Genomic DNA, 15,730 nt, shown 5'->3' with positions numbered 1-15,730 from the left:
AAACTGTCTGTGAGATGGGTGCCACATTTGCTCACAATCAGTCAAAAGTGTGAACAAATAAAAATTTCTGAACATGTTTGGAGCTATTTTATTTTTAATGTAATCAAGAAGAACTTTTGTAATTTCATAACAGTCAATGAAACTTGGATACGTTACTAAAGTCAAAGACAATGCACCAGCTCTCTCTTCTGTGACTGAGACAACAAAATTCTCCCACACCCCATTCTCATGAATGTATTGAGTGAGATGTACCAAAGTGAGTGTTTGATAAGTCAATGAAAATTCAAGAAATGCTGCTTGCAGTGGATTTTTGAGGTTATTTTTAGTTTCCTGCATCTCTGCTCGAATCATAGTCAATTATATATGTAATTCTGTTGTCGACATTCATTTGAGTAGATGAGTGTTGTGATTTGTGAAAAATGGATGAAAGAAAGAGAAAAATCACTGTACTTTTTGAAAAGCAAAACCCCACAGTAAAGAAGAACCAAGCTAGATAAGTATTATGGTGAGTTGGTTCCATCAATTAGAACAGTTTACAAGTGATTTATTTATTTTGGTAGTGGTCATATGAGCACTGATGATGTAAAACATTCTGAACAGCCTGTTAAGAATTACAACTACAAAGATTATTGAAAAAATTCATGATACGGTAATGATGGACAGAAGATAAAGAGCATATGAATTCACTAAGGCAAAAGGCATTTCAAATGAATGGGTGAATTAGCACATAAGTATTTACAAATAAGAAACTAATATATATCTACAAAACCAATATCGTGTTTCTTCACAACTAATTTTCTTTTCTTCACAATGAAAAACATCTTTTAGTGAACCTGTTATAATGTAATTGAGAAGCTTTAGTCTCTTAATTTTGCCAAATAGAAAACCATTCCATCAGCAAGAAAGGTAATGGCCACTATCTTTTCAGATGCTCATGGCATAATCTTCATAGACCTAGAGAAGGATAAAACTATACCAGTGCATCTTTGCTGATTTTCTAAATTAAGGAAATAAACAAAAAAAAAATCATATTGATCAAAAGAAGGTTCTTTTTCATCAAAGTAATACACCTGTTCAATCTTCTGTGATTACAATAGCAAAATTGTTTGAATTTTTCTTATCACTTTACTTGTCAAACTTAGGCACCTTCAGACTATCAAATATGAAGAAGTGGCTAACTGAAAAGAGATTTTTGAGAAATGATGGATTTATTGCCAAAAAATCTGTCTGTTTTTATAACTTTGATAAATCAAACTATAAGGATGGGAATGAAAATTTGGGTACTGTTGGACTAAGTTATTAACTTAAAAAGAGATTATATTGAAAAAGAAAATTTTGTTGATTATCAAACATCCCTCAGACTTACATCCTGACATGTTTTTTCAACATCATAATCTTCTATTTTACTTCCCTGTTCAAATTATGCATATGATTTCCAATATATGTTATTATTTAAATAAAATCATCTCCTGTATACACATTTTCTTCAATAACTAATAATTTACTAAGTATAAAGAAAATTAAAAAATGTCTCAAATGTTGCTGATTATCTCATTATATGTAAACTGTGAAATAACCAACAAAAAAATTGTTTAAATATGACTTAATTGTGTAATCAGTATTTAATTCTGATATTATGACAACTATTCGTTTTTACATGTAAAGGCAGCAAAAACAGAAGTAATATTTTACAAACAATGATGAATTGCTTTTTTTATAAATTAAGTTTATATTAGGCTTACTAATAATTATATAAGCAATAATGTATAGCTTATAATTTTCTTAATTAAAATGTATTTTTTTTAAATAAAGAATAAAGAAGTTATAAAGAGATGTGCATCTCTTGTTATTTATTTTTACTGGTCTGGAGAGCCAACAATTTGTTTTTTTCTTGACCATAGTTGGTATAAAATAAAATGAATACATTTCCCGGCTCTACAATTACGGAAGATTTTGTGGTAATTTTTTTTCTTTTTAATAGTATTAAAACCAGCTTAGTTCAAATCATGTAATATTTTGTGATTTTTTTTTTTTAATTTTTATTTTCATGGTAATTCCCAATATTCTAAAGGGAACAACTCATTTCTCATAAAAGGTGTTTTTTAAATGTTATGTATATGTAATCTAAGTTTGTAACGTATTTCTAAGGTACTGTATTATGTAAAACAAAATTTGGGAAATAAATATTACTTTTTGTTTGATGGAAAGATCCCTCTTAAAACAAGATTTTAAGTAATAATTTCCAAAAGATCAAATAATTCATAACTGAGCTCAGTTAACAGAGTTTAGTTTTGTCGGTACACACCATATACACTTATGCATCTTGTTATGAAAGAAAAACCGTTGATTCTAAAAGACAAATTCTCATACATATCAACCAATCACGCACTACCCATTATTTAATAAACATTCTCAAGATATTTTCAAACTACAAAACTTTACTATGCTCTATTTTTTTACCATTAAAATCATCTAAAGCCAATACTTATTAGTAAGGATTAAAATCAGAAATAACAGCATTCAATTTCTCATAAATCTGTTCACTGGCATCAATGTCATAGACATCAACTAAAACTATGTAAATTGGATAAGTTAGTGGTTAATATCTGACAACATTACATCACCTGATGTAATATTTTGTTTGTTACATACTTTGAGCACGCACTATCTACCTAGCAATGTTACATTTCCTTAATCTATTTGTTAAAGGTGATGCTGTAATGCTGTTAAAGGAAAAACTGTACCTCTAGTTCCTCTGTTTTGTACAAAAAACTAAATAAATGCAATTATTTTATGAATTTTGTGTATATCTGATTAACCCCTAACCTCCAAACTATACTTCAACAGCATACTTAATCCGTACACACAAGCACCGCTTATAGTAAGTAAACAAACTATATTAACAGAAATACAATAAGTAACTCACTTCTCTATTTCTTGAGCCGCTGCTTTTCGTTTGTCATACATTTTATCATTTAATGCACGCACACAAGCGTTGCTTAAAGGAGCATAATCTCGCTCGGACATATTTGTGTTAACAAAAATTATTAACTACACACTTGGTAGACACTTAGATAAATAAAATCAGTTTACTTCGTTAATACATATTAAACTAAATACTACAATGTCAATAATGACACAGGGAAATCCAGTATAAATATTACCAACTGAGAATTAAACTAAAAGTAAAAAAACACACATCACTTATCATAACCTACACGTGAACAGCTGCTTTTTATCAGCTGAGCTTTACACCGACAGCCTTCATAATAATGTCATTTATTTTTGTTATCAGTAGATAAATGTTGTTACATCTTCTATTAATAAAGCATCTGAATTTACTGTTGTCATTTGCAAAATTTTAACCTTATTTTTAATATTAATGTATATGCTTTATAATTTCTAGAAAATAACAAGTAGCCTTTGCTTAAATAATTAAAACAGGGAACTTTCTGATGGACGGAACTTGTTTTCTGGAAAAACAATATGGCTGGCAGTTTTTGATGTGTGTGGTGTTACTGTGGTGAATTGATGTGCATTCTGTAGCAATGTACTCAGTATTTGTTTTTTCGTTTGCTATTTCATTAAGGGGGTCCTGCATGTAAGTGCCAAACCTTTACCAGTAACGTATTATTTTGGATCTTTTTATTTGTATCGTGCCATATTTTACAAACGCGTGTGTGTATACTTCAGCGTCGTGTCATTTTTATGTTTATTTACGGTGGCCGTAATATCATAACACTTTTCATTCGAATTTCAGTGTTAAAGTAGTTATTATTATATAATATTCAGTGATCATATGAATTTTTTCTTCGACTTATTTTCGTAAAACGTCGTATTAGTTCAACGTTTCCAGCGTTCAAAATTATTTTTCCTATTATCGTGGAATGTATTCTATGATTTATCATACAGAATCAGATGCAAGCATTCCTGAATGCAGTGAATATAATTACCAGTTCCTTTTTCATCATTCTAATTATTTTAAGTAATTTCTATTATGACATTGGCATTTGGGAATGCTTTACTTCGATACCGAAGTGTATTTATTGTTTGTTAAGAGTTTTCCGTGAAGTTTATCAATGTTTGCCGGGCAATTTTGTATTAATATTTGGTGAATGACAGCGATGCTGTATTCTGTATTAAAATGTTTTGTTTTGAATAATTTATCGCCTCTTAACTAACCTGGGCAAGTTTACACATATTAAACAAACAATTTCTCACACATCAAGTTGAAAAAGGCAATCCCACAAATAAAAATGAATTAAATCTAGCCTATTTAGAAAATTAGTTGAATATTATGATTTAACCTGTAGTTTGGAATATTTCAATCATGTTTTGTTAGTTTGTTAGTACAGTTTATAAAACTTAATTGTATACCTTAGACAGTAGGTTCTACTCTCCTTGATTTTACTTAAAAATCATACTTTTGCATCATGTTGTAATTATCTATTTGATTGAACTACAATACTTTGTTATTGTTTTACGGATGAAGTTGTGAAACCTTATGCATTAAAAAAAGTTATTTTTAAAATTGAAGTATATCCTTTAAAAAGTATTTTTTCAAAAAAAAGTGAGTAGTTCTTCACTCTCAGTAACTAACTAGCCATAATTAGATAAACAACCTTTTTATGTTTTTCTATAATAAAAGGCTATATTCTATAGTAAGGGAAAGGTAGAATTCACAGTATATACTAGAGCATAAATTATCTGAGAGTTATAAATTTTAATGTTTTTACATTAATTTAATTTTGCTGTGCAGCAGAAATGATGCATAATGTATAGCGTCTTAATTGTAACATTTAGAATTTGGCAGAAAGAATATTTTTAAAGAGTAAACAAAGATTTCATGATTTTTTTTTTTTGTGTAACTTATTCAGTTAAGCAAAATTATTTTTCATGTGATATTATATATGTGATTTTGAAAAAACTGAAATTCAATTTACACTGTTCCACTATGTTGTTTAACATTCTACTATTATATTGCCTTCTTAATTTCATATAAGCCTGCCTTAATACATTCTTGAATATCATATCACTCAATGTCTCAGCTGTACAATTTCAGAAACAGATTCATTTTTCAAAAATCAAAATCCTTAGTTAATTAGATAAATTTTGCCTTAGGTCATCTCACTTTTTCCTTGAGTAGGTAATTTTGTACAATGAGGGACTGCCTCAAATTTTGATGAAATTTCAATGTATCTTATTCATATCCTAATATATTTGTTATAATTGAAATTACCCATTGGAAACACCTTTCGCCCAAGTTACATTCCTCATAAGTTTTGGTATCATTGCCAAAAATTTTGTAATTCAGCATTGCGCAAGTATAATGTACCTTATTTTAAAACTAAATAATAGGTTATTGTATTTAATTATAGGCTTAGCCTAACAATCTGCCAATTTAAGGTTAATTTGACAATGTTAACGAGCGTTAGGTTATGTTGATATATACAAGTTTAGTACATGGAATTGTTACCTAACATAACCAAATTTCACTTAAACAAAGTTATTTACCACATAAACAATATATATTGCGTCTAAGCTTAATGTAACTTAATTTAGTCATGAGTGAATCTAATCTCATTCTTAATTTAATTAACAAACTTAAGGAAATTAAACTTGTAGTGTTGAATTCAATTACATGATTTTTGTTAGGTTACTGTGTAACTTACGAGAGACAAAACTCAGGTGAAAGGTGTTTCCAATAAATAATTTAATTAGTAATGAGTATCATAGATCTTAAATAAGGTATATTCCAAATTTCATCAAAATTTGAGGTGATTACCTATTTGTTTATAATTACCCTTTTTGGTTATTTCTACCCCTGTATATAGAGGAATTTTTTTTTCAAATGACTACAAAAAAAATTATATACAAAATTAAATTGGAAAAATCAGCATTAAGAGAACCATAAAATTCCTAATTTAACTTTAAATATATCTAAATCAATTTTAAACCTATACATTGGTTCAGTGGTTATTGCTTCTTTCTTAAAGTTGGGATTTTATTTTAACTTTTATGTACTTAGCAATTAATAGTTACTACCTCCTATATATAAGTTGTATATTTCTAATTAATTTACTGATTCTGTAGATCATAACCTGATTATTTTTGTGTTGGAAAAAAGTAAAAAAAAAAATTTCTTGAATATGATTCCACTGGTATATTTTAATAAAATAATTAAAAGTAATTAGTAAGCGACATATCCACCTTCTCAGCAAATAAGTGTTAAGTCCTCGAGATCTTTCAATTTTTTCAAGCCATCTTCAGGAGTTAAAATTATAATTAAGTCAAAAGTTAAAATACATATACAGTCATGACTGTTTTCTTTTACAGTATATTAAAGAGAATATAACGATACTCTAGTGGATTGAAATGTAATTAAAAGGAAAACAGTGTTATCAGAAATATTCTAGTTATGACTGTTATTTCTTTATGTTTGTATTTACAATCGACACAAATCGATTTTGATAAAGAACTTAATCTGATAGCCATTGCATAAATGTAATACCAAATATGATAAAATAAAATATATAACAAAACAAACTATAATTGACACACAAGATAATATGTATAAAATTAATTATAATGACATAAGAAATAATTCTTATTTGATGAATAATAGTTACGATAATATTATAAAAAGCAAATCCACAAACAATGATATAATAAACAATATGACATCTAAAGAAAAACAAAAAAAATAATAAAATTAAATTATTCTATAATAAAGACATATTGTTAAAGCAGATAAGACAGGTACACCCGTTATATACATAAGAACAATATGTAGAAAAAACTATGCAATTAATAATTTTATAAAAATTCCATTAACATATACATAAAAAAATTAAATCTTCAATTAATAAAAAAAACTAAACATATTATACCTGATGATAAATCAAAAAATAAATTTAAAAATAATATATATGCTCCCAATATGAAAGCTTTATCTAAAATACATAAAATTAATACAACAATGAGACCATTAATTGATTTTACCCTTTCACCAACATATTTTTTAAGTAAATTTTTAGCAAATACATAAAAAAACTTAATAAAATTAAACAATACTTAAAAAAATTGGTATAATGTAGATCTTTTATATAATATTAAAATAACTAATAATACAAAAATTATATCTTAAGATATATGTAATATGTATTCAAATATAGATCGTTAACAATCATTAAAAAACATTTAAAAAATAACGAAGATTTAAATACACAATATGTAAACGAATTAATTGATATACCCAAAGTATGTTGGGAATGTAGTTTTTTCACTTTTAATAATCAATTTTTCAAGCAACCATTTGGTTTAACAATGAGTGAACCATTGTCAGCAATTATGTCAGAATTGTACTTACATTTTATAGAAGATACTTATCTTAAAAATCTTAACCCAAACATAAAATAATTTTATATAAACGTTATGTTGATGATACTATAACATATAAAGAAAATAATTACAATGAATCAGATACAATATTAAATGAATTTAACAAAATTGACAAACACATAAGATTTAGTATGGAAAGAGAAAATAACAATTGTTTAAATTATTTAGTTATAAAACTATACAACAATAAAATTAGAAATATATAGTAAACCTTATTCTAATAACAATAATTAACTTTAATTCATTTCATCAGATGGCTGCTTTTAATGCCCTTTTATATAGAGCCATACATTATTTAAAACTTGATAAAATTTCTTTAAACAATGAAATAGAAATAATTAAAAATATTGCCTTTACAAATGGTTATAATATTAATATTATAAATAAATTATATAATAGAATAAATCATAAAATTAATAACATAAACAATATAAAATTATTACCTGATTAAACCGAAAAAATATACATAAAAAATGAATACACTCCATAGTCAAAAAATTGAAAAATTTTATAAAAAAAATTAATACAAAACACCCGCTTATACTACAAATAATAAATTAATTAAATATATTAATAATAATTATAATAAGACAATAAATAGTATTATTCTAACCTTAACAAACAGGGGGTACATAGTCTGGATTGTGAGGATTGATATCATGTATATCGGTATGACCAATCGTAAATTTGTTATACGTGCAAAAGAACACATTGAAAATATTAAAAATAATAAATTCTTATTTTGTTAAACATGTCTTAGGTAATGGTCATACCTGCAATTCATATACATTTATAAAAATTGTAGATATTTCTTACAATCATTTTAATACACATAATTTAGAGAAATTTCACATATATAGTAAGCAAAAAAAAATCTAATTAATGAACAAAAATGTTTGAAATAAGATAAATTATTTAAACAAGTATTAAATACAAACATAAAGAAATAATAATCATAAAAATTATAATATAATTTCTGATAACATGGTTTTCCTTTTAATTGCATTTCAATCCACTAGAATATCTTTATTTGTATTCTCTTCAGTATACTGTTAACATGCAAACAGTAATGACTGTATATGTATTTAAACTTTTGACTTAGTTATAATATTTTAACAATATAATATAATATTTTAATTATAATATTTTGGTAACGGTTTGAAAAATTGAAAGATCTCGAAAACTTGACACTTTTTTGCTGCTGGTAAGGTGGATATGTCACTTATTAATTACTGTTAATTTTTTTTTAAAGAACTATTTATATACATATATTTGTTTATTTATGTAAAATGAAAGAAGTAAATTTATTGAAGTTTGATAAAAAAAACTGCAATCCTAATAATAATAATAATGAAAAAAGCTCAGAAGACTGAATCAAAAGAGAATTAAATTTTGGAAACCATTCAAGTACCACAGAGAAGATTAAAAAAATTACTTAAGAAATCTTACACAAGATTTTAAGGTCAGTAATGACTGCAGGAACATTTACTGTATAATGATAAAATTAACACAGTTCAGTTTAATTAGCTTTTATCCATTCCACAGCACAAAGAATCTAACATTCATTGTTATATTCTATATTTTTCTTTGCGTTTTGATTCTTTGTTTATCAGAATGTATGATTCTTTGTAATCTAACTTCAGTTTCTCTTGATATTGTTATGTTTACTACAGTGTGATACACTAATGAATATTGCTGGGTTATGTGTGCTTTCATTACTTGCATCTTTTTTTTCTGTGATAATATGTTGTGTATCTTCCATGTATTTAAGTACGTGATAAATCTACTAATACCTCAACAACAGAGTAGAAATAATAAAAACATTAATGTTTTATTCTGAAATAAAATTGTATCAATTTGGAACACTATACAGTTAAAAAAGTACATTTGGTTACAATCGTACTACATGCAATCACATCTTATTACAAATCATAAAACAATACTTTACCCATATATAGTATTATAAAATTTACCAAACAAGTCAAAATTTCAGTAATAATTTGAAAAATAATTATTTCCGTTCAGTTTATTTTTGTATGGTTTGGTTGTATTTTTAAGATGGAAAACTCGGTTAACAAAATCTGATATTTTTTCTTTGTTAATTGTAAAGTCCCTTTAATTCGACAATGTATGTATAATCTGTAACAAATGTTTGTTATATTTAAATGACCCTGTATTTCAGTATGTGATGTCAAAAAATTATTATTTTTTATCTTCCAGGTGAAGGGAGTGAGTGAGTTAGGATGGCTTTGGTGTAATGCAGTCTGATTGTGGTCGCTACCTGAACTCTGTGTCTGATTTGTACGGTGCTGACGAGATATCTGTCCTACTGGAGGAGATACGGGACCTTGAGCCGGCTAATTGCCGGCCTGAAGACCTGCAAGACTTTGAGATCGCAGGCAGCCAAACAGGTGGAGCCCTTGGCCCAGGGGCTGGTAGTGAAACACCAGGTGATGTGGGGACAGTTCGTTCATGGGATTCCCATGCTAATTATAAGCACCATTTACCTGGATCATCGCCCACACATTCAATATTTTCTGGGGTCATCTTATATTGTGATGAAACACATCTTAAGTCTTCTACAGGGGTTATTCGCCTTCTACTTGTTGTAAGCTTGTTCGATTCAAAGCTGTTTTTGTGTGAACGTGTAATGTTAGTTAATCGGTTATGAATTCATTTTAATACCTGAATATGTGTTCAATGTTGAAATTTTAGTATTCAAAATTTGATATTTTTTAAAAGTAATTTATTTATGCTTTTTTTTATTTATTTTTATTACATTAGTTTCTTTAGAAAAAAATTTATTTGTTGAATTTTGTTGCTTGTTTTTTATTATATTAGCTGTGATATTTTCATTTATATATTAATGTAGAAATCATCTTAGAAGATTCTAAGTAAAATAGTAATAAGATGTTAGGCATGCACTGTTGACTTTTTGTTGTGCTACTATTTTATCATTGTCACAATCTTGTTTCCATGAACTACTTCAGTCCACAATCATGAGTAATTTTCACCAAAATAATTGTGATTTTCATAATTTTTTGCAAATATGGATTTCTAGAAGGCATCCATGTTATATGCACTTACAATAAGAATTAGGAAAAATGAAAGAAAAAAAGATTATTATGTCTATTCCTTGTGGAATGAAAGACTCCTTAAAGAAAACATTTATCAGGTGTTTTACAAATTGATTTTATCCCAAGAAATTCTTAAGATATAAAATAAATTCTTACAATATTATAATTATACTCGTTCATTGTTTCATAATAACAGTTTGTTTATTTTTTTGAACCATACAATTCCAATATTTTCACAATAAGTATTAATTTACCAAAATTTACTGTGTGTGATAAAACAATGGAATCAAAATTTAATTTTTACTAAAATAAATGTACTTTGTGCGTAATGAGAGACTGGCAGATGAATGGTGACAAAAAGTTGCCGGTATGCCCAAATTCATTAAAATGTGAAGGCTGTCTAATAGTTTCATTAGCCAGAAACTTCCAGGCAGAAGAACAAAACTTAAATTACAAGCTATGGACTTGACAATGGTAACTAGTGGTCTAATCTTTAATTAGATGAGATAACTACAAATAATTAGTGTATGTGACAAATTATATCCAATGTGGGATAGGCCGAAGAATATAGTTTTTTTTAATGAAGTAAATCGTTGTACTACCTGTGCCATTTTGATTTTCTTTTTGTGATGAATATTATGTTCCTAATTAAAAAATTATTATTTTTTTTTTTTTATATATTAAGGTCTTCTTTGGACTGCGATGAACCTTGGCTTGATGAGTTTGATCTTTCTTGCTTCCCAAATTTTCTTCATTTGCTAACTGGTAGCATTCTTCTGTTCATCAGTCCACTTTAAACCCATCCTACATACCTGTTTTTGTTTTTTAAATTGCTTCCAATTATCTATCATTTCCTGAAAATATTCCTGTCGGCTACCTGTTCTTCCAGATCACCCATTTCCACCAGATCACTTCTAATTTCCTTAACTCAATTTGTTGTTTCTGAGTTTCATAAGATGATCAAAAATCAATTTTGTCAGCCTGTTTGTGTGTATCTTCTCTTTTTTTTCTTCAGTCGTTTGACTGGTTTGATGCAGCTTTCCAAGATTCCCTATCTAGTGCCAGTTATTTCATTGCAGTATACCCCCTACATTCTGCATCCCTGACAATTTGTTTTACATATTCCAAACATTGCCTGCCTGCACAATTTTTTCCATCTAGCTGCTCTTCCAGTATTAAAGCAACTACTCCAGGATACCTCAGTATGTGGCCTTTAAGTCTGTTTCTTCTTTTAACTACGTATTTTAAAATGCTTCCTCATCAATTTGTCACTTTTCCACCCATTCGATTTTTAACTATATTCTCCTGCAGCATCACATTTAAAAAGCTTCTAATCTTTTCTTCTCAGTTACTCCAATCGTCCAAGTTTCACTACTATATAAAGCTTCTCTTCAAACATATACTTTCAAAAATGTTTTCCTGATATTTAAATTAATTTTTGATATAAACAAATTATATTTCTGACTGAAGGCTCGTTTCATCTGTGCTATTCGGCATTTTATATTGCTCCTGCTTCATTCATCTTTAGTAATTCTACTTCTCAAATAACAAAATTCTTCTACCTGCATAATCTTTTCTCATCCTATTTTTATATTCAGTCATCCATCTACTTTATTTCTTCTATATTTCATTACTTTCGTTTTGTTCTTGTTCATTTTCACATGATAATTCTTGTGTAGGACTTCATCCATGCCATTCATTGCTTCTTCTAAAACTTTTTTACACTCAGCTAGAATTATTATATCAGTAAATCATAGAATCTTTATCTTTTCACCTTACACTGTTACTCTTTATCTTAATTGTTTTTAACATCATTAACTGCTACATCTATGTAAAGAATAAAAAGTAATGGGGATAGGGAACATCCTTGTCAGACTCCCTTTTTTTTATTACTACTTCTTTCTTATGCTCTTCGATTATTACTGTTGCAGTTCGGTTCCTGTAAATGTTAGTAATTGTTCTTCTATCTCTATGCTTGAACCCTACATTTTTTAAAATTCTAAACATTTTATTCCAATTTACGTTGTGAAATGCCTTTTCTAAGACTATAAATGCCATATATGTTGGATTGTTTTTCTTTAATCTTCCTTCTATTATTAATCTGAGCGCTAAATTTACTTTTCTTGCCCCTATACTTTTCCTGAAACCAAATTTGTTTCTCCTAACACTTCTTCCACTCTTCTCTCAATTCTTCTGTACAGAATTGTAGTTACGGTTTTTTATGCTTGAGTAGTTAAGCTAATTGTTCTATATTGGTTCACATTTATCTGCTCCTGCTTTCTTTGATATCATGACTATAATACTGTTTGAAGTCTGATAGAACTTCCCCTTTTTCATAAATATTACATACAAGTTTGTATAATCTATCACTTCCTCACCTGCATTGCGCAGTAAATCTGCAGATTTTTCCGTCTAGCCCAGGAGTCTTTCTGCCATTCAGATCTTTTAATGCTCTGTTAAATTTAGATCTCAGTATTGTATCTCCCGTTTCATCCTCTTCTTCCTCTAAAATGCCAGACTTTAATTCATTTGTACCATATAACTGCAATACCAACCTATCAACATTTTCTTTTGTACTATAAAGATGTATGTACCACAAAATTCTTAACTTTCCTGTATGTTCTGTCTATTTTACCAATGATCATTTCTCTTTCCACTTCTGATCACTTTTCTTTAAAACACTCTTCTTTCACTAATTTGCACTTCCTGTTTATATATTTCTTAATTGTCGATAGGTCCTTTTACCTTCTTCATCACTAGCATTCTCATACTTCTTACATTCTTCCATCAGCTGCAGTTTATCCTCTGATATCCAAGGTTTTCTATCAGTTTTCTCTTCCGCCTTAGTTTGCTTCTGCTGATTTAAGATTTCCTTTTTAATATTCTCCCATTCTTCTATATTTTCTACGTTATCTTTTTTACTCAGACCTCTTGTGATGTCCTCAAAAATCTTCTTTACCTCTCCTCTTCCCCAAGCTTGTCTAAATTCCACCGACATCTTTTGTTCAGGTTGTAAAACCCCAATCCACACTTCATTATCACTAAATTATGGTCACTGTCAATGTCTGCTTCAGGATATGCTTTGCAGTTGACAAATTGATTTCTAAATCTTTGCTTAACCATGATATAATCAGCTGCACAGTACTGAGAAGATTGAGTGATGTTGATATGGCCGTTTAACTCCTCCTGACCTAAACCTTAACAACTACTGAAAGATCCGCTGCCCTCTTTCAGGATTCATTCCTTAGTCTGGCTCTCAACAGATACCTCTCTGATATGGTTGCACCTTTGGGCCAGCCAATCTGTACCACTGAGCACTCAAGCCCCCTCACCATCAGCAAAGTCTCATGATTCATAGAGAGAGCCATCCTATTTAGGTGTCCATAAAATTTAGCTATTCATTTTCTTGCCGTTGTGAAAATTCCTCATTGCTCCATAGTCACCACTCTCCTTTTTTCGATTTTCCATGGTCCTAAAATTTTCTCTAGTATTTTGTTCCTGCTTTTCGATCTCCTTGATGTGCCCTTTTCTATTCATGGATAAACATTCAATGTATCATCCTTCTGGCCTGATGTCAGAACTTGTATGGGTGTACTTTTTTGTTGTACCAGTTCTTTGTTATTCTGTAGGCTTTTTCCACCTTCTTAATCCGTGTTTGTATTGCAGTTTTATCCAGTCCATTTGGTTGAATCCTTCTCCAGGATACTTGAAGCCGTTCACCCTCTTAATCTTACCGTATCTTGTTTCTAGATATTTTTCATTCTTGTGTTTCCATTCCATATATTCCATTTTTTCAAGTGAGATTTGTAGTCCAATTTTTGTGCTTATAATGCTTATAAGGTTGAACCTTATAATGCTCTTAAGGTAGAAAATTTGTTCAGCACATGATCTGCCCTTCCTAAATCCTCCCTGGTATTCACCAATTAGATGATTTGTACATTGATTCTGTATTGGAGGGCCCTTGATAAAATTTTGTATGCTACTGGTAGGAGTGAGATTCCCCTATAATTATTGCTGTCTGCTTTGTCTCCTTTCTTTTGAGGGCATATGAGGGCTCATTTCCATTCTAACAGGATTTTTTCAGTTACCAAATTTCTTCATAGACTTCTTGCATCTTCTTTACTATTTTCCCTTCGTCACCATTTCAACATTTCCACCATTATGCCATCTTCCCCAGGTGCTTTATTGTTTTTTGGTGCCTTATTGATCTGTTTATCTCCTGTTCTGTAGGGGGTTCTGAATTTGGGTTGGGTTTATTATTAGTTCCAAAATTTAACAATTCTTTCACAGTTCAATAGATTTTGAAAACATTTAGCTAGAATTTTGCAATTTTCTTTATTATTTAAGGGTAGTTCATCATTATCCTTTTTAAAACATAGCCCTGCTGGTCGGTTTCCTTGGAGTTTTTTTTAAGGTATTGTAGAAGTCCCTAGTATATACTGCTTGAAGTCTTTTTACATCTTTTCCAATTTAGTGATATCATGCTAAATCTTGATTCATCTGATTGTTTTTGCTGTGTTTCTCCATTGTGTCTTAAAATTGTTCCAATTTTCTTCCGTTTTATGGGAGTTCCATCGTTTCCATGCTTCCGCCCTTTTATTTACCGCTTCATCGCACTTATCGTTCCACCATCTGTGCTTGGGCTTTCTTTTAGGTTCTGCAATTCCTTCCGTTGCTTTTTTTAAATTTTCTTTGAATCTCATAGTGCTGCCTGGTTTATTCTTTTTAGATATTCTTCTTTTTATGGCTGAGGGCTTCTGTATTTATTCTGGGTCTTTTAAGTGATTCGGATCTGGATTTATTGGGTTGAAATTTTACTTTAATTATTATTAAGTAGTGATTTGAATCTAAGTTTAGTCCTTTTTTAACTCTGATGTTCGTTATTTCTTTTTGATTTGTCCTGGTTGATTTGAAATTTTCCTGTTTTTGTGTTAGGTGCAACCCGTGTCTTCTATTTCTTGACCGTATTTTTAAAATGTATTGTCATCAGTTTAAGAATAAAGATTTTCCAGGAGACCTGAAGGCGATGAGTCTTTACCGTTTTTGTTTGTTCTTCTGTGGTCAGGATAGGCTTCCACTATGTTCCTAAATTTCTGTTCTTTTCCTACATTAACAGTAAAGTTTTGATGTGATGATGTGGAATTTTGAGATGTAATATCTTTTTTTGTTCCCAAAATATTTCTACTTTATCTGGGTTAGTTCTGTTATCCTTATTGACTGGGGTGTGTGCATTTACGAGAGTGTATTCTTTA

The 15,730-nt window shown here is 29.0% G+C and overlaps 2 protein-coding genes across 2 annotated transcripts in view; one reads left to right on the top strand and one right to left on the bottom strand.

Annotated features, from left to right (window-relative positions):
• LOC142321539 (protein VAC14 homolog) overlaps nucleotides 1-3,219 on the bottom strand; it is a 71,994-nt gene extending 68,775 nt beyond the window's left edge. The window contains exon 1 of the mRNA XM_075359701.1: nucleotides 2,927-3,219. Coding sequence (XP_075215816.1) covers nucleotides 2,927-3,027 — 101 coding nt within the window. The 5' untranslated portion in view covers nucleotides 3,028-3,219. The remainder of the gene's footprint in view (nucleotides 1-2,926) is intronic.
• Nucleotides 3,220-3,447: 228 nt separating this feature from the next.
• Nucleotides 3,448-15,730, top strand: part of LOC142321538 (uncharacterized) — a 39,442-nt gene continuing 27,159 nt past the window's right edge. The window contains exons 1-2 of the mRNA XM_075359700.1: nucleotides 3,448-3,601; nucleotides 9,622-10,009. Coding sequence (XP_075215815.1) covers nucleotides 9,659-10,009 — 351 coding nt within the window. The 5' untranslated portion in view covers nucleotides 3,448-3,601; nucleotides 9,622-9,658. The remainder of the gene's footprint in view (nucleotides 3,602-9,621; nucleotides 10,010-15,730) is intronic.

Source organism: Lycorma delicatula, chromosome 3 (assembly GCF_047948215.1).
Source record: "Lycorma delicatula isolate Av1 chromosome 3, ASM4794821v1, whole genome shotgun sequence".
NCBI lineage: Eukaryota > Metazoa > Arthropoda > Insecta > Hemiptera > Fulgoridae > Lycorma > Lycorma delicatula.
Note: the sequence above shows the minus strand (reverse complement) of the source record. Positions and strands in the feature narration are given on the sequence as shown.